The 24,569-nt window shown below is 45.9% G+C and overlaps 1 protein-coding gene across 1 annotated transcript in view; it reads right to left on the bottom strand.

Moving 5' to 3' along the window:
* The window catches only part of CPNE2 (copine 2), a 98,093-nt gene that overhangs the window by 55,252 nt on the left and 18,272 nt on the right, over positions 1–24,569 (bottom strand). The window contains exon 2 of the mRNA XM_040410674.1: positions 6,918–7,108. Coding sequence (XP_040266608.1) covers positions 6,918–7,085 — 168 coding nt within the window. The 5' untranslated portion in view covers positions 7,086–7,108. The remainder of the gene's footprint in view (positions 1–6,917; positions 7,109–24,569) is intronic.

The raw sequence follows: 24,569 nt of genomic DNA, 5'->3' as shown, positions 1-24,569 counted from the left end.
ATACGATCCGAGCGCCACAGACAATGCGCTACAAATAGACATAAAGACTGTTATTATGTAGCACTCGCTCTGCATATTACAAACATGCCGCTTTCTTTTACATTGGCGAAAATACTTTTACAGGCCCCATAAAGGCTCCTGTGGGTTCCATTAGAGGTGGATTTAAAAAGGTCACCGTTTCCTGCACTTCTAGCCATAAAGAAACGGTAAGAGAAAAAAAAGAAAAAAAATTACCAGAAAATTAGCCCCACTGTGAGGGTAAATGGTCCTGCTGTCTTAATTTACTGTACTATTTTGTGCGAGGAAAAAAAAAAAAAAACGCCCACGCAAAAGATTATCAGCCTGATCTCCAGCCTTATTTAGCCAACAGGGGGGAGAAAAAAAAAATATCGGAACGGCTTGTTCTCACTTTTTTTCACTCCAACATTGCCCAGGACAAAGGGCAATAGGAGCGCCGCCATAATGGGGTAACTCTGGCTCGTACAGGGCAGGCTCTATGCCCGGGTGGATATTCAGAATGATTTGCGATAAAGAAAAACTGCAGCAAGTAAATAGGTCACGTGGAGGTGCCAACTTCACAGTGCCCGGAGAATATACTGGGAACGTCCGGTTATTAGGAGACGGCTTGGAAACAAAGAGTAGCATGAAAAAAAAAAAAAATGAAATTGGAACCGTGACCCTATACGGTGCTATTTAAAACATTGTTGGGCAGGGTGCAAAGGTTTCATGAGTGAGCCCTCCTCCTGAACATTTATCATCTTCTGGTACCTTCACAGTCAAACAATTCTACCTAATTAATGACAATTTTAGACACATTAATGGGTAAGATAGGTGACATATTCTTCTGTCCCTTTTCTTCTCCATTCAGCCCAAACCCCCATGAGGACTTCTTCTATCCATGATTCATCTCAGCAGAGTTTGCCACCAAGTCATCAATTTCAGCCCATCCCCTCCTATTTCCCACCTTCTATACAAACTACACAACCCTCTCTCTTTAACCGCACCATGCTGCTGCTCCCCCTAATACTGTACCACCCACAGGAATAATGCCCCTAACACCGTGATAGTGACCCCATACAGTTTAAGCATCCCCAGTGTCTCAACATATTAAAAAGGTGCATAACCTCAAAATAAAAAAAAAGAGAAAAAGAGTAAGATTTTACAAGACTGAAATGTCCATATTTCAGTAAATTCCTCATTGAAAAAGTCTTTTAACCATTTTTTTCTGCGTAGATGTTGCTATGGATGTAGCATAGCTTACTGATAATCTAACATTATTCTATCAAATAGTTCCTAAAGGGGTTGTTGAGTACTGATGGTCTATTCTCAGGACAGGTTATCAATATCTGACCGGTGAAGGGCCAACTTCCAGCACCCCCGTCGATCCGGTGTTTGAATAGGCCGCAGTGAGCACTGCAGCCTCCTCACAATGCCATACATTGTGTAGTGGCTGTGCTTGGTATTGCAGCCCAGGTTCTGTAACTTGGATGAGGCCAAGCTCCACATGGGCCATGTTACCAAAGAAAGTGATGTCACTGGTCTAAGAAGAGACTGCAGCTCTCACTGGAGCTCTGTGACCTCTTCAAACAGCTGATCAGCGGGGAACGATACCTCCACAAATCAGATATCGATGACCTATCCTGAAGAAGTGCCATAAATAATGAACTCCAAGGAAACCTTTAGGCCTCTTTCAGACGGGCGTTGCGGGAAAATGTGCAGGTGCGTTGCGGGAACATGCGCGATTTTTCCGCGCGAGTGCAAAACATTGTAATGAGTTTTGCACTCGCGTGAGAAAAATCGGCCTGTTTGGTACCCAATCGGTGTTCTGTAGATTGTTATAAGGGAAAATAATAGCCTTCTGAATACAGAATGCTAAGTAAAATAGCGCTGGAGGGGTTAAATTTTTTTTAAATAAAATAATTTAACTCACCTTAATCCACTTGATCGCGCAGCCAGCATCTCTTCTGACTTCTTTCTTTGCTCTGTGCAGGAACAGGACCTGTGGTGCTGTCACTCCGGTCATCACATGGTCCATCACATGATCCATCACCATGGTAAAAGGTCATGTGATGACCGGAGTGATGTCACCACAGGTCCTGTTCCTGCACAGAGCAAAGAAAGAAGACAGAAGAGATGCCGGCTGCGTGATCAAGTGGATTAAGGCGAGTTTTTATTTTTCTTTAACCCCTCCAGCGCTATTTTACTATGCATTCTGTATTCAGAATGCTATTATTTTCCCTTATAACCATGTCATAAGGGAAAATAATAATGATCGGGTCTCCATCCGGATCGTCTCCTAGCAACCATGCGTGAAAATCGCACCGCATCCGCACTTGCTTGGGGATGCTTGCTATTTTAACGCAACCCCATTCATTTCTATGGGGCCTGCGTTACGTGAAAAACGCACAAAATAGAGCATGCTGCGATTTTCACGCAACGCACAAGTAATGCATGAAAATCACCGCTCATGTGAACAGCCCCATAGAAATGAATGGGTCGGGATTCAGTGCGGGTGGAATGCGTTCACCTCACGCATCGCATCCGCGCGGAATACTCACCCGTGTGAATGGGGCCTTTAAGTCCACATTTCCTTGCTCCAATCTTGGCAGCATCTGCTCACATGCATTATGTGCCCCCTGATTCATTAACTAAATCCCTGAGGTGAAGACTGACACACAGAGCAATTGAAAGGTCATGAAATAGACCACTTTTGGTCTGTAGAAAGCTGGGTGACAACACATATGAGTCAGCAAAAAAAAAATAATAATAAAAAAATAATAATAAATGGGCAAGAGCAGGAATGCCATAAAATAATAAAAGACCTATTGCTCACCTGCCCAATCCCCGTGCTCCACGCTGGTCCATCTACACCCAGGAATACTGCAGCCAATCACTGGCCTTATCAGTGTACAGCAAGAGACTGCTGAGGGCAGCAATTGGCTGCAGAGGTCAGGTGAGTAGACGGGCAAGTCATTGCTGCAGAACAGTACACCAAGAACAGCAGGAACCACCAGAGTGATGGTGCTGGAATGGCAGGATTTATCAAGAGTAGTGGGTCTAGTATAATTTTATGGAATTTCCTCCCATGGCCAAATTTTCTGAAATCCCTTTAAAGTGGTTTTCTGGGAGTAAAATATTGATTTGTAGCTGAAGACATCTGTGTTGGTCCCATGTTCATATGTGCCCTTCTGGGAAAAATGTTTTATTATATGCAAATGAGCCTCTAGGAGAAACAGGGACGTTGCAGGTTCTCCTAGAAGCTCTGCTCTCTCTGCAACTGCTGCGTCCTCTGCACTTCGATGATATTTTCACTGCCTGGTCCCGTCAATAAAAATGGAGAGGGCGCGGCAGTTGCAATATCGAACTCCCAGAAGTCCCCTTTAATTATCACCTATCATCCGTTATCAAAGAAAGAAACCAAAAATATCTGAATAGAACATGCAACAACAGGACAGATTGAAAAGGTTTCCATATATATGAATATATTTATTGTGGGGTGCTGGATGGTTTTCTCAGCAGTAAGTCTCATACAAACTGGAAACCAGTTGACCAGAGGGAGCGTGTCCTATTTTTTTAGCCTTCGCTTACAGAAGAGAAGGTGAAATCTGATTGGTTGCTATTGTATCTTCCACTATTTGCATTGTGTTCTATACATTATTACACGCCACCTCCAGAGTGACTTCCTGTACACCGCAAGCTGCATTTTTGTCCATTACATGTCCTTGAAGAGCCGTCTGTATATGGAGATTAATAGAAAATAGTTCTGTTCCATAGGGGAAGCTTCAGGGCTAGGCAATCTTTTGGGATGATGAATCGATCTAATACCGCTGGCATCCATCCCTTTAAAAAAATACTGCCATTGCAGGCACTTGAGATCTGATGCGTTTTATAGATGTAATTATGGAAGATGTCGCAATTTTCCTGTTTCTCTGCAAAGTCAAGTATGCGTCTTAGGCTACTTTCACACTTGCGGCAGAGTGATCCGCCAAGCAGTTCCGTTGCGCGAACTGCCAATCTGAATGCAAACGGACAGCATTTGTAGACGGATCCGGATGCTGATCAGTCTTACAAATGCATTGCAAGAACGGATCAGTCTCTCCGGATGTCATCCGGAGAAACAGATCCGTTATATATATTTTTTTCACATTTTTACCGGTCTGCGCATGCGCAGACAGGAAGGACGGATCCGGAAATGAACTTGGCTTATCCCTTTATGCCCCAATTCTACTTCTATCTGAAGCTGCATGAAAAAAAGAACAAATTCTGAACTTGACCATAGTTCTATACGGGAACGGTGACCCTAGATTGTGCTATTTAACACATTGTTGGGCAGGGTGCAAAGATTTCGTGAGTGAGCCCCCCCTCCTAAAATGTATTACATTCTGATCGCTTCACAGTCAAACATTACAAAACAATTCTACCTATTTAATGTCATTTTTAGACACATTAAAGGCTAAGCACACAATCAGTGCAATTTTTATGATTGCATTTTACTCATTTGGGGCTTAAAAAAATAATAATTTTTTCAATTGGTCTTTATTAAAGATTTTTATCAGTTTTTGTGATACATGCAGTTAAAAATCTGTCTATTTGCAGACTGTCCCTCCTGAGTTCTGTCAGCTGATGGCTCCGGTGAAGCCATCTCTGATCTACTGACCTAATAAACACTCATGCACCTTCTGTGGCCTGAGCTGGCACGGCACAGTGCGGTATGATGACATCACTATATTGTGCTGGCCTGCATTGATCTCTGCCACTACATCATTCACAGAACTTAAGAGCCTGCAGCCTACAAGGCTGCATGGTAGAGCAGAACGATGAGCGTTCCCTCCTCTGCCATAGTGTTCAACTGCATTCTGAGGACAATGTCACTGCCGACAGGGGGTCCGCTGTTAGGGGTCCCAGAGCAAATGCATCTTTTGTCCTATAGTTGAAGGGGTTGTGCAGGATTAGAAAAATATTACTTCTTTTTACCAGAAACAGCACTGCACCTGTCCATAGGTTGTGTCTGGTATTGCCACTCAGCTCTATTGAAGTAGCTGTGGACAGGTGTGGTGCTGTTTTTGGAAGAAAGCAGCCATATTTTTCTAATCCTGGACAACCACTTTAAACTGCCAACAGTCACATCAAAACTGGGAACCCCCTCCTGAAAATGTAACTTTTCTATTGTAGGTTTTGATTGATGGGTGAAGGGGGATTGATAACATGCAAAGAAATCCATGACACCATCACCCTGGGGGCATGTGCAGGTAAAACGGGTAGAGATAATTATTTTTGTCTTGCAGCCTCTGAGCACTCCCCCCACTGTTCTCATCCTCCGGGGTGGCTGAGATCACAGCCAGCTGAAGGGGGAGGGCTAGTTTAACCCTTCAGATCACAGGCTGGGTAACACCTACAGATGTGCTAGGTGAGATACAGCCATTAGAAAATCGGGTCAGATCTTCTTGAACACTGTTCGGGATGACAGGGAAGGAATCATCTGCTCTCCAGGAACGGTTCATATTTGCAGCTTGTATGTCTGGAATCCTTATTTCGTAAGAATCCAAATATGTGGTAGACTGGAATTAGCAGGATTTACTGTGTCAGCCTCACATGATGACAAACAAATATTTCAGATGGAAAGAGAGAAAGAAAAAGGCAGTGCACGATTATAAGGAGTGAACTATGAAGATGGAAGAGAGCAAGACTTGAATAAGGGGAACTGAGAAAATATGTGGACACTAAGAAGTGGACACCAAAGAACAGATCCCAGATACCAAATTGTCCACGTGCCAGGTGGATACTGTCACAGAACCAGAGAGATCAGATCCTAGCACAGCATTATACTGAACCAGTACCACACTAAATGACAGCTAAACATCAAACATCAATACTTCTCAGTATTGCACCCATAATCCCCTGCATGCAGCACAATTTTGCATAAAAGGGATTAGGTCATCAATGTCAGATTGGTATTGGGGTCGCAAACATGCTTAACCGGCCTCCTAGCACTGGCTCCTGCTCATTCGCTGCCCGGCTTCATTTGCTCCCTGGATGTAAACTGCCTGTTTGTCGCCGCTGCACCTACTTGTTGCACAACCCCTTTAACTGGATCAGCAGTTGAGCATGTGCCCTGCCGCTCCATTGAAAGCCTATGGGATTGACTCAGTACTCCTCTGTCTCTGACAGTCCCATAGACTTTGCATGGTCGCGCACCGAGAAGGAAGGGTTACTTTAAATGGAACCTGTCACCAGTTTTATGGTGTCCTAACTAAGGGCAACATAAATAAGTGACTGATTCTCTTAGCAAAATGCTGGGTCACTTTCTTTAATTGACCCAGTCAACCTGCCATCATCTTGTATTGAAAAGCTCCAGCTGATAATGAGGAGTCCTGAATATTCATGAGCTCCTGACTCTCCCCGCCTACCTGCTGCTGATTGACAGTTTTTTTTCCATATGAATCAGCAGCAGGTGGGCAGGGGAGTGGCTATAGCTCTGAATTAAATATACGCTGGACTCAATGACATCACGCTTGACTCAAATTAGCTCATTAGCATGCGGCATCTGTGTGTGTATATTATGAGGTAACCATCTGTCACACCAGTAAGTGAATACATCTAAGGTACTTTTTAGTAGTTAATGATTGTATATAATTAGTTAGATTATAATCAAATATCCACATGACAGGTTCCCTTTAAGTTCCATTATGCCAAACACAGCAAAAACAGAAAAAACTATTTTCTGAGCCATGAGACACAAGCACGTTAAGAGTAAGGTCACCTTCTGATCCTCAGAGGCATTAAAACCCTGCTTCTTGCCACTTAATACCGCTCATGTAAAGTCTTATTTCTCAGAACTGCAGCCACTGTATGAACTGTAATCAATAATTCCCCAATGCTACATGATATAGATGGATATTTCACATTCATTACACTACCTCAGTCCATTTTTCATTTACTTCCAAAAGTAAGACGCAAAAGGGGTCAGATTTTGAGGCTACGTCCCGATCAAGGAGGTTTTGACAGGAAACAGACAGTTCCACTCTGCACACGCAGTACTGGGATCCGACCGGGGCGGCAGACGAGGAGCTGTACGTGTACGCCATGGGTGGCAACAAAGCGCGACAATCTGAAAAAGAGAAAAATCATTAGGCAAGTTAGCTGTATAAAGGGGCACTCCACCTTCATACTACATAACTATCCAACCATATCCATATAAATAAGGCTATATGCCAGTGGTCAGCGATCTGTGGCTCTCTAGCTATTGTGCAACTCCAACCCCCAATATGCACTCACAATAGCAATCTATCTCGGGATCTTGCGTTATAGGGGGCTATGGACCCTTAGGTTTCCCGGCATGCACCCCGTAAGGGTGAAAAAATTCAGGATGAGAACGGAGCCTCATCTACAGTTGCAAGAAAAAGTATGTGAACCCTTTGGAACGATATGAATTTCTGCACAAATTGGTCATAAAATGTTATCTGATCTTCATCTAAGTCACAACAATAGACAATCACAGTCTGCTTAAACTAATAACACACAAAGAATTAAATGTTACTATGTTTTTATTGATATAACAAAATAATAGCAAAGACAGGTGCACTCTGCGGTCTTACTAAACCCTCAAACTGATTTTAAAATTGAGAGATTAGCCAACATGTCCTACGGTGTAGGACATGTCTGAGCCCGAGCACCGCGCCAAGGTTTCTCAAGTAGCTCGGGACCTAACACTCACCTACCTGTGCCATGTGGGCAATACCAGGAGCCAGTGGGCAAATTACAGGAGCATGAGGCCGACTCACAAACAACTCACCAGTTACCTCCAGCATGTAACCATGCTAGCAATGGGAGGAGTCTATGAGTCCCACTCAAGACTGGCTGGTATGGTACAGGCCCAGCTACTTAAGAAACCTTGGCGCGGTGCTTGGGCTCAGACATGTCCTACACCGTAGACATGTTGGCTAATCTCTCAATTTTAAAATCAGTTCGAGGGTTTATTAAGACCGCAGAGTGCACCCGTCATTGCTATTATTTTGTTATATTGATTATCACATCCACATAATTGCTTCTTGTGTAGGATGTCTATTGTGGTACTTGTGGTTCGCTGCGGGCATCCTCCACTGTATGCATTTTTGCTGGGGATCGTCATTAGCAACGCGCCACAAGTGCAGGATTTGCTCCCCTGTATATATGCACAACTGCATGTGGGTTTGAGCACTTCCTGCCTGTTTAATACCACGCCATCCTTTTTATGTTTTTATTGAACACACCATGTAAACATTCACAGTGCAGGTGGAAAAAGTATGTGAACCCTTGGATTTAATAATTGGTTGAACCTCCTTTGGCAGCAATAACTTCAACCAAACGTTTCCTGTAGTTGCAGATCAGACGTGCACAAAGGAGTAATTCTTGACCATTCCTCTTTACAGAACTGTTTCAGTTCAGCAATATTCTTGGGATGTCTGCTGTGAATCGCTTTCTTGAGGTCATGCCACAGCATCTCAATCGGGTGGAGGTCAGGACTCTGACTGGGCCACTCCAGAAGGCGGATTTTCTTCTGTTTAAGCCATTCTGTTGTTGATTTACTTTTATGCTTTGGGTCGTTGTCCTGTTGCAACATCCATCTTCTGTTGAGCTTGAGCTGGTGGACAGATGGCCTTAAAGGGAACCTGTCACCGGGATTTTGTGTATAGAGAGGAGGACATGGGTTGCTAGATGGCCGCTAGCACATCCGCAATATCCAGTCCCCATAGCTCTGTGTGCTTTTATTGTGTAAAAAAAACGATTTGATACATATGCAAATTAACCCGAGATGAGTCCTGTACGTGAGATGAGTCAGGGACAGGACTCATCTCAGGTTAATTTGCATATGGATCAAATCAGTTTTTTAACACAATAAAAGCACACAGAGCTATGGGGACTGGGTATTGCGGATGTGCTAGCAGCCATCTAGCAACCCATGTCCTCAGCTCTATACACAAAATCCCGGTGACAGGTTTCCTTTAAGTTCTCCTGCAAAATGTCTTGATAAACTTGGGAATTCATTTTTCCTTTGATGATAGCAATCCGTCCAGGCCCCGACGCAGCAAAGCAGCCCCAAACCATGATGCCCCCACCACCATACTTCACAGTTGGGATGAGGTTTTGATATTGGTGTGCTGTGCCTCTTTTTCTCCACACATAGTGTTGTGTGTTTCTTCCAAACAACTCAACTTTGGTTTCATCTGTCCACAGAATATTTTGCCAGTACTGCTGTGGAACATCCAGGTGCTCTTGTGTAAACTGTAAACGTGCAGCAATGTTTTTTTTGGACAGCAGTGGCTTCCTCTGTTGTATCCTCCCATGAAATCCATTCTTGTTTAGTCTTTTACGTATCGTAGATTCGCTAACAGGGATGTTAGCATATGCCAGAGACTTTTGTAAGTCTTTAGCTGACACTCTAGGATTCTTCTTCACCTCATTGAGCAGTCTGCGCTGTGCTCTTGCAGTCATCTTTACAGGACGGCCACTCCTAGGGAGAGTAGCAGCAGTGCTGAACTTTCTCCATTTATAGACAATTTGTCTTACCGTGGACTGATGAACAACAAGGCTTTTGGAGATACTTTTATAACCCTTTCCAGCTTTATGCAAGTCAACAATTCTTAATCGTAGGTCTTCTGAGAGCTCTATTGTGCGAGGCATCATTCACATCCAGCAATGCTTTTTGTGAAAAGCAAACCCAGAACTGGTGTGTGTTTTTTATAGGGCAGGGCAGCTGTAACCAACACCTCCAATCTCATCTCATTGATTGGACTCCAGTTGGCTGACACCTCACTCCAATTAGCTCTTGGAGATGTCATAAGTATAGGGGTTCACATACTTTTTCCACCTGCACTGTGAATGTTTACATGGTGTGTTCAATAAAAACATGGTAACATTTAATTCTTTGTTATTAGTTTAAGCAGACTGTGATTGTCTATTGTTGTGACTTAGATGAAGATCAGATCACATTTTATGACCAATTTGTGCAGAAATCCATATCATTCCAAAGGATTCACATACTTTTTCTTGCAACTGTATATTTGCCTAACAGATAAATGCAATCTATAGACCACTGTTATCACACATTTCATTCTGACAGTAGTGTGGTGTACATTGCATGGAAAGGGTTTTACATAGGACTGCAGTATCCTAAAGGAAATGTGCTTTAGAAAATGATTATGTTTTTATGTTAAGCATTTTTTTTTAATTTTTTGTAGAATTTTTTTTATGTTCATTTTCCATGTCTATATTTAAAAAAAATAAAAATAACATCCCATGTGTGAATGTAACGATGACATATGGAAGCGATTACAATATTAGAGCGAAAGGAGAAGATTATTGGGGAAAACAGTCCAAATTAATGGAGGCTCTATTAATTGCAGGATGACAGGCCGAACTGGATGGACAAATGTCAAGAGGAGATACGGCCTCTCGGCCGGACACTAGAGGAGATACGGCCTCTCGGCCGGACACTAGAGGAGATACGGCCTCTCGGCCGGACACTAGAGGAGATACGGCCTCTCGGCCGGACACTAGAGGAGATACGGCCTCTCGGCCGGACACTAGAGGAGATACGGCCTCTCGGCCGGACACTAGAGGAGATACGGCCTCTCGGCCGGACACTAGAGGAGATACGGCCTCTCGGCCGGACACTAGAGGAGATACGGCCTCTCGGCCGGACACTAGAGGAGATACGGCCTCTCGGCCGGACACTAGAGGAGATACGGCCTCTCGGCCGGACACTAGAGGAGATACGGCCTCTCGGCCGGACACTAGAGGAGATACGGCCTCTCGGCCGGACACTAGAGGAGATACGGCCTCTCGGCCGGACACTAGAGGAGATACGGCCTCTCGGCCGGACACTAGAGGAGATACGGCCTCTCGGCCGGACACTAGAGGAGATACGGCCTCTCGGCCGGACACTAGAGGAGATACGGCCTCTCGGCCGGACACTAGAGGAGATACGGCCTCTCGGCCGGACACTAGAGGAGATACGGCCTCTCGGCCGGACACTAGAGGAGATACGGCCTCTCGGCCGGACACTAGAGGAGATACGGCCTCTAGGCCGGACACATGAGGAGATACGGCCTCTAGGCCGGACACATGAGGAGATACGGCCTCTAGGCCGGACACATGAGGAGATACGGCCTCTAGGCCGGACACATGAGGAGATACGGCCTCTAGGCCGGACACATGAGGAGATACGGCCTCTAGGCCGGACACATGAGGAGATACGGCCTCTAGGCCGGACACATGAGGAGATACGGCCTCTAGGCCGGACACATGAGGAGATACGGCCTCTAGGCCGGACACATGAGGAGATACGGCCTCTAGGCCGGACACATGAGGAGATACGGCCTCTAGGCCGGACACATGAGGAGATACGGCCTCTAGGCAGGACACATGAGGAGATACGGCCTCTAGGCCGGACACATGAGGAGATACGGCCTCTAGGCCGGATACATGAGGAGATACGGCCTCTAGGCCGGATACATGAGGAGATACGGCCTCTAGGCCGGATACATGAGGAGATACGGCCTCTAGGCCGGATACAAGATGAGATAAGATTGGGCATGGAGGTATACAGGTTCCTGGTAGCCTGCAGCACATTTGCCCACAGATGTTACAGCTGAGCCTGTAGATACAAGGGCCTAGTGACCAGTGTGAAAACTGCATGATTTTCGGATTATTTTTAAATAATGACAGGTACATGGAATAAAATAAAAATAAAAATTAAAAAAAATGATTTAACAAATAGGTCATTTCTGATGACACATTCCCTTTATCAGGTATTCAGCTCTGCTACATCTCTTTGCTGCACATAGAAATTGTATATTCTATAGACTGTATCATTCAACAATTTCCTTAGGCACGGAAATGCTTCCAGAGGTCGACAGATTCTGCTGGTGTCCTTGACCTTCAATTGTCGGAGTCTTGGAGCAGATATTACACAAGGCTGTTTTCTGCCCGAGATGCTCTTCCTGGACAAGAAGGCTATTCACATCCATTGATCTTGCCTCATGCTCGATGCCGATGTCCCTGTGGTAAATGTCATAATGTAGTTACACAATGACTGGAGCCCATAGCAAGGTATAGTCAGCTATTGTCCCTAGCCTCAGGGATGTGCCGGGTCTAGGACTCACCGGCTCCTTCACCTACAGAATGTCAGATATTATTCCCATAATCTACTCAGATCTTTAAAGTGCCTCCGACCAGAATACGAGACATCCTGTCCTCTCTGAAGTCTGAATTTCCGGAGTATAATTTCCCAATCAGGGAAGTTGCACGCTGCGTTTTCATAATCCACGGCTATAAGACTTGGTAGTGAGCCTATTACAATCAGGATGAAGGCTGCGAGAGGGGAAATCACTTTAAAGGGGTTGTGCAGTAACTTCCTAGTAACCAGCAAAGGTGTGAACTCTTGTCTGACTACCCGTATACTGTACCTAGGCTGTCTTCTGTTTCTGCTCCTTGCCATCTGCCCCGAAATTGGAATTGCTATCTGGGTTATGCACATAATCAACCTACCCCATGCTTGGAATGGTTAGTACTCAAGTACTCTGCTTGCCCAGAACTTCCACAGACTAAGCCTTTTGCCCGATTACTTGGTGGTTCGCACTGGTGTCTCTGACCCCGTGGATCAGCACCAGGACTACTCCAGGAGGTAGTGGTCAGGTTGGTTCCCTGCAGCGAAGTCCAGATGCCTGTACAAGGATGAAAACCAGGGAACCGCCAAGACAACGCCCTTAAAGGGGTTGTCCGGGTTCAGAGCTGAACCCAGACATAACCATCATTTCACCCCGGCAGCCCCCCTGACTTGAGCATCGGAGCAGTTCATGCTCCTATGCTCTCCTTTGCCCTGCGCGCTTCCGCCTGGCAGTGTGTTCGGTGACATCACCGGCTCTGATGGACGGGCTTTAGCGCTTCCCTAGCAGTTTTACTGGAGAGCCCAGTACATCACCGGATCTCAAAAAAATGCCTTTGCCCTGCGCGATTTAGCGCAGGGCAAAGGAGAGTATCGGAGCATGAACTGCTCCGATGCTCAAGTCAGGGGGGCTGCCTGGGTGAAAATGGAGGTATGTCCGGGTTCAGCTCTGAGCCCAGACAACCCCTTTAAGTTTAGCCCAAAGTCAAACTGGTTAGTTGGCACAGTGGGTCAACACTCGCCTTCCGTTACAGAGTCTGCTCATGTTATATGGTCACGTGGCGCAACGGGAGCAAACAGCGTCAAACAGGAAGATTACATGGAGCGGACGCTGGGGAGCGAACAAGCCGGGTCCTGCTAGTCTGAGAGTTCTAAAAATGTGTATAAATTTATCCTGCCCAGCAGATGATCGCTGTTATATCACTTTTTATGCCACCATTTATCAGAACTGCCTTATTCTAAAGTCATTAGCCTTCATGACAAACCAGAAAGTAGGATTCAAGCATGAGGGAATAAGAGAAAACTACAAATGAGGTAAATTTGAAAAAATGGTAGGACAACCCCTTTAAGGAGTTAAAACCTTTAAGGGGTTAAAGAGGACCTGTCAACTATCCTCGACAGTTATGCATAACTTGACAGCTAGGCATCATCATGGTAGACCTGTTGTAGCCGAGGGGCTGCATCGTACTTCCTCATGGTGGTTTTTTCTGTGTTGAGCAATGCAGAACACCCCATGTTGACACTATATGGCGGTGTACCCCTAGGAGGTGCATCAAAATTTGTCAATAATCCAAGTATGTGTTTCAACCAAGCATGAAAAGGAAGCGTGGCAAAGGAACGGCAGTCACATCGTAAAGGATCGGAGCTCCCTACAGAAGGATGGAGGGCAAAGGGGTTGTGTAGCCAATACTTGCATTTCCCTTTGGTTAGAACCTAAAACCTCACCCAGGAGGACGGCACAGCGCCCGCTGATTTTAATAGATATCCTGCCAAGCACTGTTCTCATCGCTAGTATTCGGTGAAAATGCACATCCCTTCACACCTCCTTCACCAGGCGTGAGAGTCGCCCGCACGCGTCTCCAGAAAACAGCTCCTTCTCTAACCAGGTCACGAGTCCCTCTGGAGATGACAGCCGCTGTGACCTTGCTCAGGCTTCTTCAAGACCATGTCTTCTTCCTTCTGTGCCTTCTATACGAATGATATTTAAGAGATGATTCTTTGATGGCCCATATTTTTTCCTGACTGAGCAAGGACTAGTCACCACAATGTCCACAAAGCACTGATAATACATCAGACATATAAAGATGTAGAAAACGTAAACTTAAGTCACACACTGCAGTAAAAATAAAATGTTTCAGCCAATAGTCCATTTACACAACTGTGTCCGTTTTGTGAATCCACAAAACGCAGACACTGGCCGTGTGCAGACCGCATCATGGTGCAGAGACATTTACTTCAATGGGTCAGTGTGGTCAGCAACATGAAGTAAAAATAGGACATGTCCTCTCTTTTGTGGTGAGGCCACAAAGACCCGGAAGCCCTTAGTAAGTGCCTGCAGCCTACATCTCATCTCAACATGGCATCTTGCAGGACCTTAAGGGGGTTGCCCACTTGTACTATTGATGACCTATCCTTAGGATAGGTAATCAATATCAGATCAGCAGAGGTTCTGGGTGTTTGATGAGAAAGCAGCACTTGTATGAGCGCTGCCTTCTCTACTCTATCTACCTGCTCACTGCAGCACTTGCAGTGGTGAGCAGGTGTAACTACAACCATGGTGTCCCCATTCACTTGTATGGGATGTCTCCTGTTCAAGTAAAGTGAATGGGGACACCATAGTTGTAATGTCACCTGCTCACCGCTGCAAGTGCTGCAGCGAGTATGTAAACAAAGCAGAGAAGGCAGCGCTCATACTAGCACTGCTTTCTCTTCAAAACAGCTGATCGGCGGGAGTGCCAGGAGTCGGTCCCCTACCGATCTGATATTGATGAACCCATCCTGAGGACAGGTCATCAACAGTAAAAAGTGGACAGTCCCTTTAAGCACTATCATACAGTGCACGCTCCTCCACAGGACCTTCCCCACTCAACATAAGATGTCTCAACCCAGAGGGGATAGAACATGATGTCTTATCGCATTGCATCCTGGAAACTTCTGGTCACAATACTGCGGACTGCAGAAACGGGAGTCAGAGCAGAACTGAAAACTGTGTGGAGAAGGAGCTTCACTGTGAAGTGCTCTCTGCACTGAACAGCTTTACAGCCCCTCCCCTCTGATCTGAATGACAGCTGTAGCATCCAATCAGGAGACCACTACAGCTGTCACTCAGAGCAGAGGGGAGGGGCTGTAAAGCTGTTCAGTGCAGAGTGCACTTCACAGTGATGTTTTTGGTCCAGGGATTTTTTTTTTTTCCTTTGCTGGCCTATTCGGTCTTTATGTTGCATGGAAGTCTATGGGAAATATTAAAAATAGGAAAAACAGGTGTTTTGTTTTTTTTGTAGTGGCTTTTTTCACCCTTGAGGTGTGTGTTGAAGCCTGCTCTGGATCTGTTTTTTACTTCTTTCCTGGCATTTTTCAGCAAAAAAAAAAAAAAAAAAGCCTGAATTTGAAGAAGAAATGGCTATATTCAGAGCATGAAGAATAGCTACAAATGCCAAAACCAAGGCTGTGTGTGACCGCAGCGTAATGAGGACAGTGCCTACAGGAGAAACCCAGTAACAGCAGGGCCTTTAGCTGTATATCTCTGAGCACACGTCGGACCAGGGCATGAAAGCCTGTACTGTGATCCCAGGAAATACAGAGGGAAATGATGTCAAACGTCATTTTCTGGATGGAAACCTGCAATGGGTGTAACTCGGGGAATAATTACTACTTGTATCAGACCTGCAGGGAGCTGACCTGGAATGGAAAGCTGGGTGACAACCAACGTGGCTGCCATTATAGCCCCCACATGGGTTGTCACTCAGCTTTCTCGGGCTCCTGTATGGCACGGGCATGACGGATGTTCTTTCCTCTTCTTGAACACGCTCATTCGCATATGGTGGGATTTAGAGGATGAAAAATAGATTTTCAGCACATTTACTAGACATAAAACCGCAACAAGAACTACTCGCAGAGCTCCATAAGTGCATGAAAAAGGTACTTTGGGTAGTTTAAATGGCATATCCAAGATGACTGGTTCCTTTAAAGGGCATCTGTCAGCAGTTTTGTACCCTGTTGTATGTGCTCTTGGCAGCTGAAGGCATCTGTGTTAGTTCCATGTTCATATGTGCCCGAATTGCTGAGAAAAATGATGCTTTAATATATAAAATATGCCTCTAGGAGCAACGGGGGCGTTACCATTACACCTAGAGGCTCTGCTCTCTCTGCAACTGCCGCGCCCTCTTGTCACGGCCTCTGGTGTACGCTGTGACACTGTTGCCACACTTGCGTTTGCCCGCGGCAACGTGTTGCTGTGAGAGCATGCGGTAGCAGTGTCTCAGCCTTCTGGGTTATTGCCGTGACATGGTTGCCACGCATGCGGTTGCCAATGGTAACGTGTTTGGTATGCTTGTGTGTGCACTTCCCCTTTAAGTTGTAGCCTCCGTCTGTCTGGTGCTGTAAGGGTTAACTCCCTGATTGGGTGTGGTCACTTGGCTTATCTTCTGTGGTTTCCTGGCTGGAGTCAGTTGTACTTCAGCTGTTGTTGGTGGTGGAGCTCTGCTCCAGTCCAGGGTGTTACATCTGTCCAGTGAGGGCCACCCATGTGGTCATCAATGTTATCCCGGTGTCCCCTTCCCTTCCTGTCCCTATTTGTACAGAGTGGGTTATGTTCAGGGTGTTTGTATGTCTTGTTTGGTGTCCAGCATGTTTGCTAGACATTCCCCTGTCTCACGTTTATTGCAGCTATGGGTGTCCTGAGTTCCTGTGTGGTTGTGGTTTGTGCTGTGTCCTTTTATGTTGGTGTGGACAGCAGCACTAGTGCACGGGTTCCAGTCAGTGTGGCTGTGGCAGGTAAGTGTGTTATGGGTGTCGCTTACCTGCCATCTCCATATGCTGTATGTGTTCCCCTCTCCTTGCAGCCTGGCCTCAGATAGAGACTCCTGTTCCTCCATTACTGGGATGAACAGGTCGTCTCTTCCCTGCTCCTTGGTGAGGGATTACCAGGGTGACTCAGGGTCTATAGGAATCCTGAGTATGAGCCGTCCTACCATCGGGGTCCGCTCATACGGTGAGGAGTTAGGGAGAGGATTAGGGACGCTGTAGGAGGTGACCTGCTCCCTTATTACTCCTTTTGGCCAGGCTGATCCCCCTTTGACACTGCACGGTGGGGGGGGGTTTTCCCCACTCCCCACCATGACACCTCTGCACTTTGATTGACATGGACAGGTGTTTACACTGCCTGGACCTGTCAATCACAGTGCAGGGGGCGCGGCAGTTGCAGAGAGAGCAGAGCTTCTTCTAGGTGTAACGGCAACGCCCCTGTTGCTCCTAGAGGCTCATTTGCATATATTAAGACATCATTTTTCTCAGCAATGTGGGCACATAGGAACATGGGACCAACACAGATGCCTTCAGCTGCCAGTACCCTATGTATACATTACAGTCATGGACCAGGTCCGATCTCTATTACAGAAACCGTCTTAATAAGAAACGAAGCAGAAGGCGCCTATAAGGAGCAGACCGCGGCCTGTGTTAATAGTTTATATTTAGATGTGACTTGTCACCGCACGGACTCTCTCCAGGACAAGCACAGGCTGTTGTATGGCAGACGCTCGCCGACCGGTCATGTTCTGGTTGCCATAGCAGCTGTGCCATTTGTACTGAATGGAGGAAGAGGACGACTTCAGACGGCAAAAGTGTAATTTTTGTGGAATGATCTGCTCGACAAGTCACCGGAAGGCCAGTTATTAGTGTTATTACTGGTCTGAAATATTATTATTACTATTAGTATATTTATTACTGGTTTAATTTAGATTTACTTTTTATACTATATTTTTATACTATACAGTTACCGTTATATAGTTATGGCGCATAACAGGTAGTATTTAGTGTTAGGACCCATCTTACAGAGATCGCCTTGACGTTCGGCAGACGGGCTCAAATGGTTTAGTACAAAATGCATTTGCCAAGCATCTCACTTTATAAATAAGCGTATGATATGGCGTTATTGTACTTTATCTGGTATGCAGGGTGCTGCTGCATTGTCTTTTTTTTCTCTGTGTTTTCAGCCATGGCAGCGTGCACCGGCGCAGTGGGATGTGTTGACTAACCCCCTTTTCTTTATATATTATACAGTTATATTTTTATAATATACAGTTGTAGTTATATAGCTTTTATAATATACAGTTATATTATAGAGTTATATTTTTTATCATGCACAGTTACGGCTACTTTCACACTAGCGCTTTTTGAGGATCAGTCATGGATCTGCAAAAACGCTTCCGTTACAATAATACAACCGCATGCCTCAGTCATGAACGGATGCAGTTGGCGCAGTGGGGGGGAGGGGCGGATGCGGTTGGCGCAGTGGGGGGGAGGGGCGGACGCGGTTGGCGCAGTGGGGGGGAGGGGCGGACGCAGTTGGCGCAGTGGGGGGGAGGGGCGGGCGCAGTTGGCGCAGTGGGGGGGAGGGGCGGACGCAGTTGGCGCAGGGGGGGCGGACGCAGTTGGCGCAGTGGGGGGGGCGGACGCAGTTGGCGCAGTGGGGGGGGAGGGGCGGACGCAGTTGGCGCAGTGGGGGGGAGGGGCGGACGCAGTTGGCGCAGTGGGGGGGAGGGGCGGACACAGTTGGCGCAGTGGGGGGGAGGGGCGGACGCAGCTGGCGCAGTGGGGGGGATAGGGGAGAACTTGCTGCTGGATAGGGGAGAACTTGCTGCTGTGTATTTATGGATAGGGGAGAACTTGCTGCTGTGTATTTATGGATAGGGGAGAACTTGCTGCTGTGTATTTATGGATAGGGGAGAACTTGCTGCTGTGTATTTATGGTAAGACTGAACTTGGCGGTGACTACAGGAGGCAAATAGTAAAAGGGAAGTCACATGAAGTAGAGGAAAACGGGATATTATATTTAGTATATTTAGGCTTCTGTATAATTTTCTGTTAAATATAGAACTTTTCCATTTTCCCGAAAGCCATTTAGTCTGGAAAGTAGGTAGATGAAGGGGTGGTCTCTGACTTTAGTACGGTAACATGGAGCCGCCCCAGGAACATTATTACGGAGCTGCCTGCCATTGCTAACAATGACGAGGACAGAGAGCAAACAGTCGGACCTAGTCACCTCGCCCAGCTCTGCAGGATACAGCCGCTCTCAGCAGTGATCTGCAACGTGCGGCCCTCCAGCTGTTCTGATACTACAACTCTCAGCATGCACACAGCATGATCACTACTTAGTAAAGACCTCAATATTACTCAGAACAGCGACATGTACAAATTATCCCAAACCCGCGTCAGCTGCGGTTCCATCCTGGGCCGGGAGTTTATTTCTGGGTCTCTTAAATTGCATACATTTGGGTAGACAGCATGACAATGTAAATGGAAAAAAACAAAACACATTGTTCAAGGAAGATATAAATACTTCGGAACGTGCTCCTCGCCGTCATGTGACATGAGTGGGGGGGGGGGGGGGGGGGGGGGGGGGGCAGACCCCTAAAATGTCTCTTCCAGGGGACATCTGCAGTGCACATCCACAAGAGGTAATACGAGGTCAGGCACCAGCACAGAACTGACTACCTGCGATATCCGGTGTACAAGCCGGGCTACAGTGCAATGACGCGCGATATGTGAAGGACGTAGCTACGCAAGAGTCACACAATGAGGGATTTAAAGGGGATGTCTATCTACTAATAAAGTACAAAATAATAAAAAAGTATGGCTACCCTCGCATTTGCCATAAAGAGTCTATTTTGGTATCCGTCAGTTCTATAACGGGTCTACAGGAAAGTTAAAGGGGTTGTCCGATGTAAATGAAAGTTTGCGTTAAAAAATGTTTTAAAAAAATAAAAAACATTTAATAACCTTTTAAAACACTCAGTTTCAGGGCCATGGTCTTGTGTGCATGAACGGAGTGTCACTGCTAGGCCCCGTGCTGTTTTTACCCAGGTAACCGCTGAGGCCACTGACTGGCTGCAGCAGTCTCTTTAACAAGAACTAGTCCTATTACCTCTGGACCTGCAGGGATTGCAACGCAGGAAAGGAGGGCATTTTAAAAAGGTGAAGGTTTTTTTGTTTTTGTTTTTTTAACACCCTCCTTGCCTGCCCCTCGTGCCCAGTACAAATGTAATCCCACTATACTCTCCACACATTTCCTGGTCACGTAACTGTCCTCTAGATCTCTGCCGATAAACGGAAGCACTCTTCTTCCCACCCATGTGGCTTATTCTGTTCCAGTCCTGACCTGGTCCTGCCCTCAGTGAAGAAAAGTTTTCAGTCTATGCAAATCTTCTGTGAACAAAACCGGACGATATATTTCACCTAAAATAACAATTCGGAGCAAACGAGAGACGTGTGCTGCCGATGCGATCAGCTCAGGCTCTGTTCGCCCCCGCGTCGCAATAGACCCCATAGACATATAATGGAGGCCATCAGATTCCGTCATGGTTCCCAGGCAGCTATATTCTGGAATATGCAACAGATAAAAATGTAGATATAAGCAGAGACTGAGGACACTGTGCACGTTACAGAATACGCGCGGTTTTACATTCACCTGCACTCGTGTGCAGGGGCCTTACGGTGGGCTGGTAGATGTATAAGGTCTGCATGGATTCTCAGCTTGCAGCTGTAAACCAGAATGGTTTTTTTTCCCTTTCGTTAACAGCAAGCAGAGATCTTAAGGCACCTCAATCAAAGTACAGGCCACCCACGATTCCCCTAACCAAACAAATTTGCATTCATGGGTGCCATTTCTCCTGTCCACAGTCGGCAGTACTTCAGGTGGCGATTACTCTTAGACCTTATTCACACTTGTTCTCCACGGACAGCACTTGTACCCAATGACTTTTATTCTGTTTCTTCACACATCAGTGGTTTTTCATGGACCGTGGTGCAGTAGACAAATCACGGGAGCACGCATGACTTTGCTCTCGGATGAGGACCAAAACACGTCCGCTGAAGTCTATGGGTCTGTGAAAGACGACCGGTAGGAGACGCTCTGAACAGTAACGTAATAACGATGACACACAGACCAAACTCATTTTTCTCGGAGGAATAATGGACGGATTTTTCACGGAAATAAAATTAGGCGCACCCGTGTCAGTCTGCGCCCCTGCTGTAAACTTTTGCTGGTGTCGTTTTTTACTAACATTTGCGCCCGTTTCCAGGCGTAAATGTTAGTAAATTTGCCTCCGTTCAACCCAACTGGTTGGTGGACATGGCTGGTTAGAAAAGACGACTTGGGACTATTTTAGTACATGTGCCCCACTGACTAAGGCCTCTTGCACATGACTGTATGGCTTTTTCAGTATTTTGCGCTCCGCAAAAAATACGGATAACGTCCATGTGCATTCCGTTTTTTGCAGAACGGAACAGCTGGCCCTTCATAGAACAGTACTATCCTTGTTCGTAATGCTTACAATAATAGGACATGTTCTATCTTTGAACGGAACAACTGAAATACAGATCCATTTTTGCAGATCCATTGAAATGAATGGTTCCATATACGTTCAGTATTTGGAACGCAAAAAACGGAACATGAACGGGAAAAAAAAAACCAGTTGGTGCGCAAGAGGCCTAAGGGCGCGTGTGAAGCCCATGCTGTGGTCCGCAAGTTGCAGTCCACAACGCACGGGCACTGACCGTGGCCCAGCCGCATGGGGATCGTGGACCCATTCACTTGAATGGGTCCGCGATCCCTCCGTTCTGCAAAAAGACAGAGCATGTTCTATCTTCTTGCGGTGCGGAGGCACAGAACGGAACCCTAGAATTTAGAAAGCACTCCGTAGTGCTCCGTTCCGCACCCATTCAAGTGAATGGGTCCACATACGTGATGCGGAATGCACACGGAATGGTGCCCGTGTATTGTGGATTTGCAAATACGGTCCGCAATAAGGCAATGGGCAGCACGTGTTCGTGTGCACGTGTTCGTGTGAACGAGCCTCAAGGATAAGGCTTCTACAACACTACGGGGATCATTTACGAACAAATATACACCACTTTTTCCCCTTTTCTGCTGCTCACGCCAGGTCTAAAAGAAAGGGGCGTGGACGAGACGGCCGGCCCGTCTCATTTATCATTTTCTACGCCTGTTTTAAGTGTAGAAAATGGTCTTAATATACACCAGCAAGGAAGATGGTGCAGATTCAGACAAATGTAAAGTCCGTCTGTTCTGTAGAGGCTGGCAGAAGGGATGAAGACCAGCATGGGAATAGACGCCGCTCTACTTACGGTAAATGTCTCCCGACATCTTTTCGTTGAAACTTTTCCAAGCCATAAAATTTTGTTTTCCTACTCTACAGGAAAACATCTGAAAAAAATACGCCACTCCCAGACATTGCTGCAATTTAAAAATAACAGCATGGGAGTAAAAATGCCAGAAAACGGTCTTAAAACGCCAGTACAAAAGATATAGGGCCAGATTTATCATGACTCCGACAGCTCACTCCACTTTCACATATGGCTAAAGTCCGTTTTAGCCAAGTCAGATTTATGATCGGCCCTTTAAGACTGTAATAAATGTGGTTTGACGGTAGCAGTTTATCCGTCAGTAAGCAGCTTTACAAAAGTCGCACGTCCTTACGAAAAAGTGGCATGTTCTATTAAAAAGTCTCATAAGATAAGCATGGTCCTCACTGGAGTGAAAATGCGACTTTTTAAATAGTCCCAATAGTAAATCTGTCTAGAGATTAATTTACATAAGAAAACACGCCCACTTTCAGAAAACTGGCGAGCAGAGCAGAAAAAAAAGTCGCAAATTTGTGCGCAGTTTTAGCGTTTGGGACTTTTTCACTCCATTATTCTGACCTGAGCTAATGATAAATCTGGCCCAAAGTGTTTGTAGGAGTCCTGTGACTGCAGTCTAATTCTCATTCCAATTCTGGTGCAACCCACAAAATGTTGCACAATTTGGTAAAATTAAGAGCATGCAACACAAAACGCAACATTTTCAGGCCAGAAAAGTGGCGTAAAACGTTTGATTAAAAGGCTATGTACACCTTTGGAGTCCATTTTTTTAATCATTGCATTTAAGGCTACTTTCACGCTCGCGTTTTGGGCGGATCCATCATGGATCTGCAAAAACGGATTAGTTACAATAATACGGATTACATGAACGGATCAGTTTGTATTTATTATCTGTAACATAGACAAGACGGATCAGTCATGAACTCCACTGAAAGTCAATGGGGGACGAACCCATTTTCTATTGTGCCAGATTGTGTCAGAGAAAACAGTTCCGTCCCCATTGACTTACATTGTGTGCCAGGACGGATCCGTTTGGCTCCGTTTCGTCAAGCGGACACCAAAACGCTGCAAGCAAAGCGGAATGGAGACTGATCGGAGGCAAACTGATACCTTCTGAGCGGATCCTTTTCTATTCAGAATGCATTAGGGCAAAACTGATCCGTTTTGGACCGCTGGTGGGAGCCCTGAACGGATCTCGCAAACAGAAAGCCAAAACGGCAGTGTAAAAGTAGCCCAACTTATTTTTGGCTAAAAATCATATTTTCAATTGGCCTATATTAAAAATATTGAGCTGTTCAGTCACAAAGGGTTAACTGTTTTTCTAAGGGTACTTTCACACTAGCGCTATTCTTTTCCGGTATTGAGCCCCTATGACGAAACTCTATGAAAATAACTGATCAGTTTCATCCCCATGTATTCTGAATGGAGAGAAATCCGTTTGGGATGCATCAGGATGTCTTCAGTTCAGTCACTAAATGGCGTTTTGGACGGCTGCGGTATTATCTCCATCCAAAATTCCGGATCAGTTGCCGGAATGCCGCATCCGGCATTAAAAATAATGCAATGCCGGATCCGTCCTTCCCATCTGCGCATGTGCAGACTGGTAAAAATGTAATTATATATATATCGGATCCGGTTCTCCGGATGACATCCGGAGAGATGGATCCGTTCTTGGAATGCATTTGTAAGACGGATCCACATCTGGATCCGTCTATAAAATGCTATCCGTTTTCATGAAGATTGCCGGATCACTCTGCCGCAAGTGTGAAAGTAGCCCAACTGTGTGACTGGCACTTTCACTTTGTGCAGGTCATGTATTAAAATGATCTCTAAAATACAGATCCTGCTGCTCACATGGCTTTGATAAAGGCACTTGCACGTGTCGAAACGCGCGTCACCTCTTCTATGAGTGGCGAATAAACCCGATATAATTGCAGTACCAAGGAGTGCCGGTCTCTTCCTTCATTTAAGCATCCGGAGTGACGTCCACTAACCGCGCACCCATACCTTCCTGCAGTGCCACCCCCGACTATTCGTAACCAACCCTAAAATACTGAGAGGTCATAAACACTTATTTATCAGTAAGATAAAGATTGAGCTTTAAAGAGGACCTTTCACTTGTATAAACTATGTGAACCGAGTATGCTGCCATATAGAGCGGCGCCCGGGGATCTCACTGCACTTACTATTATCCCCGGGCGCCGCTCCGTTCTCCCGTTATGCCCTCCGGTACCTTTGCTCCTTAAGTTATAGTAGGCGGGTCTTCCCT

The sequence above is a fragment of the Bufo bufo genome, chromosome 10, assembly GCF_905171765.1.
Source record: "Bufo bufo chromosome 10, aBufBuf1.1, whole genome shotgun sequence".
Lineage (NCBI taxonomy): Eukaryota > Metazoa > Chordata > Amphibia > Anura > Bufonidae > Bufo > Bufo bufo.
This window is presented reverse-complemented; position numbering and strand designations above follow the sequence as displayed.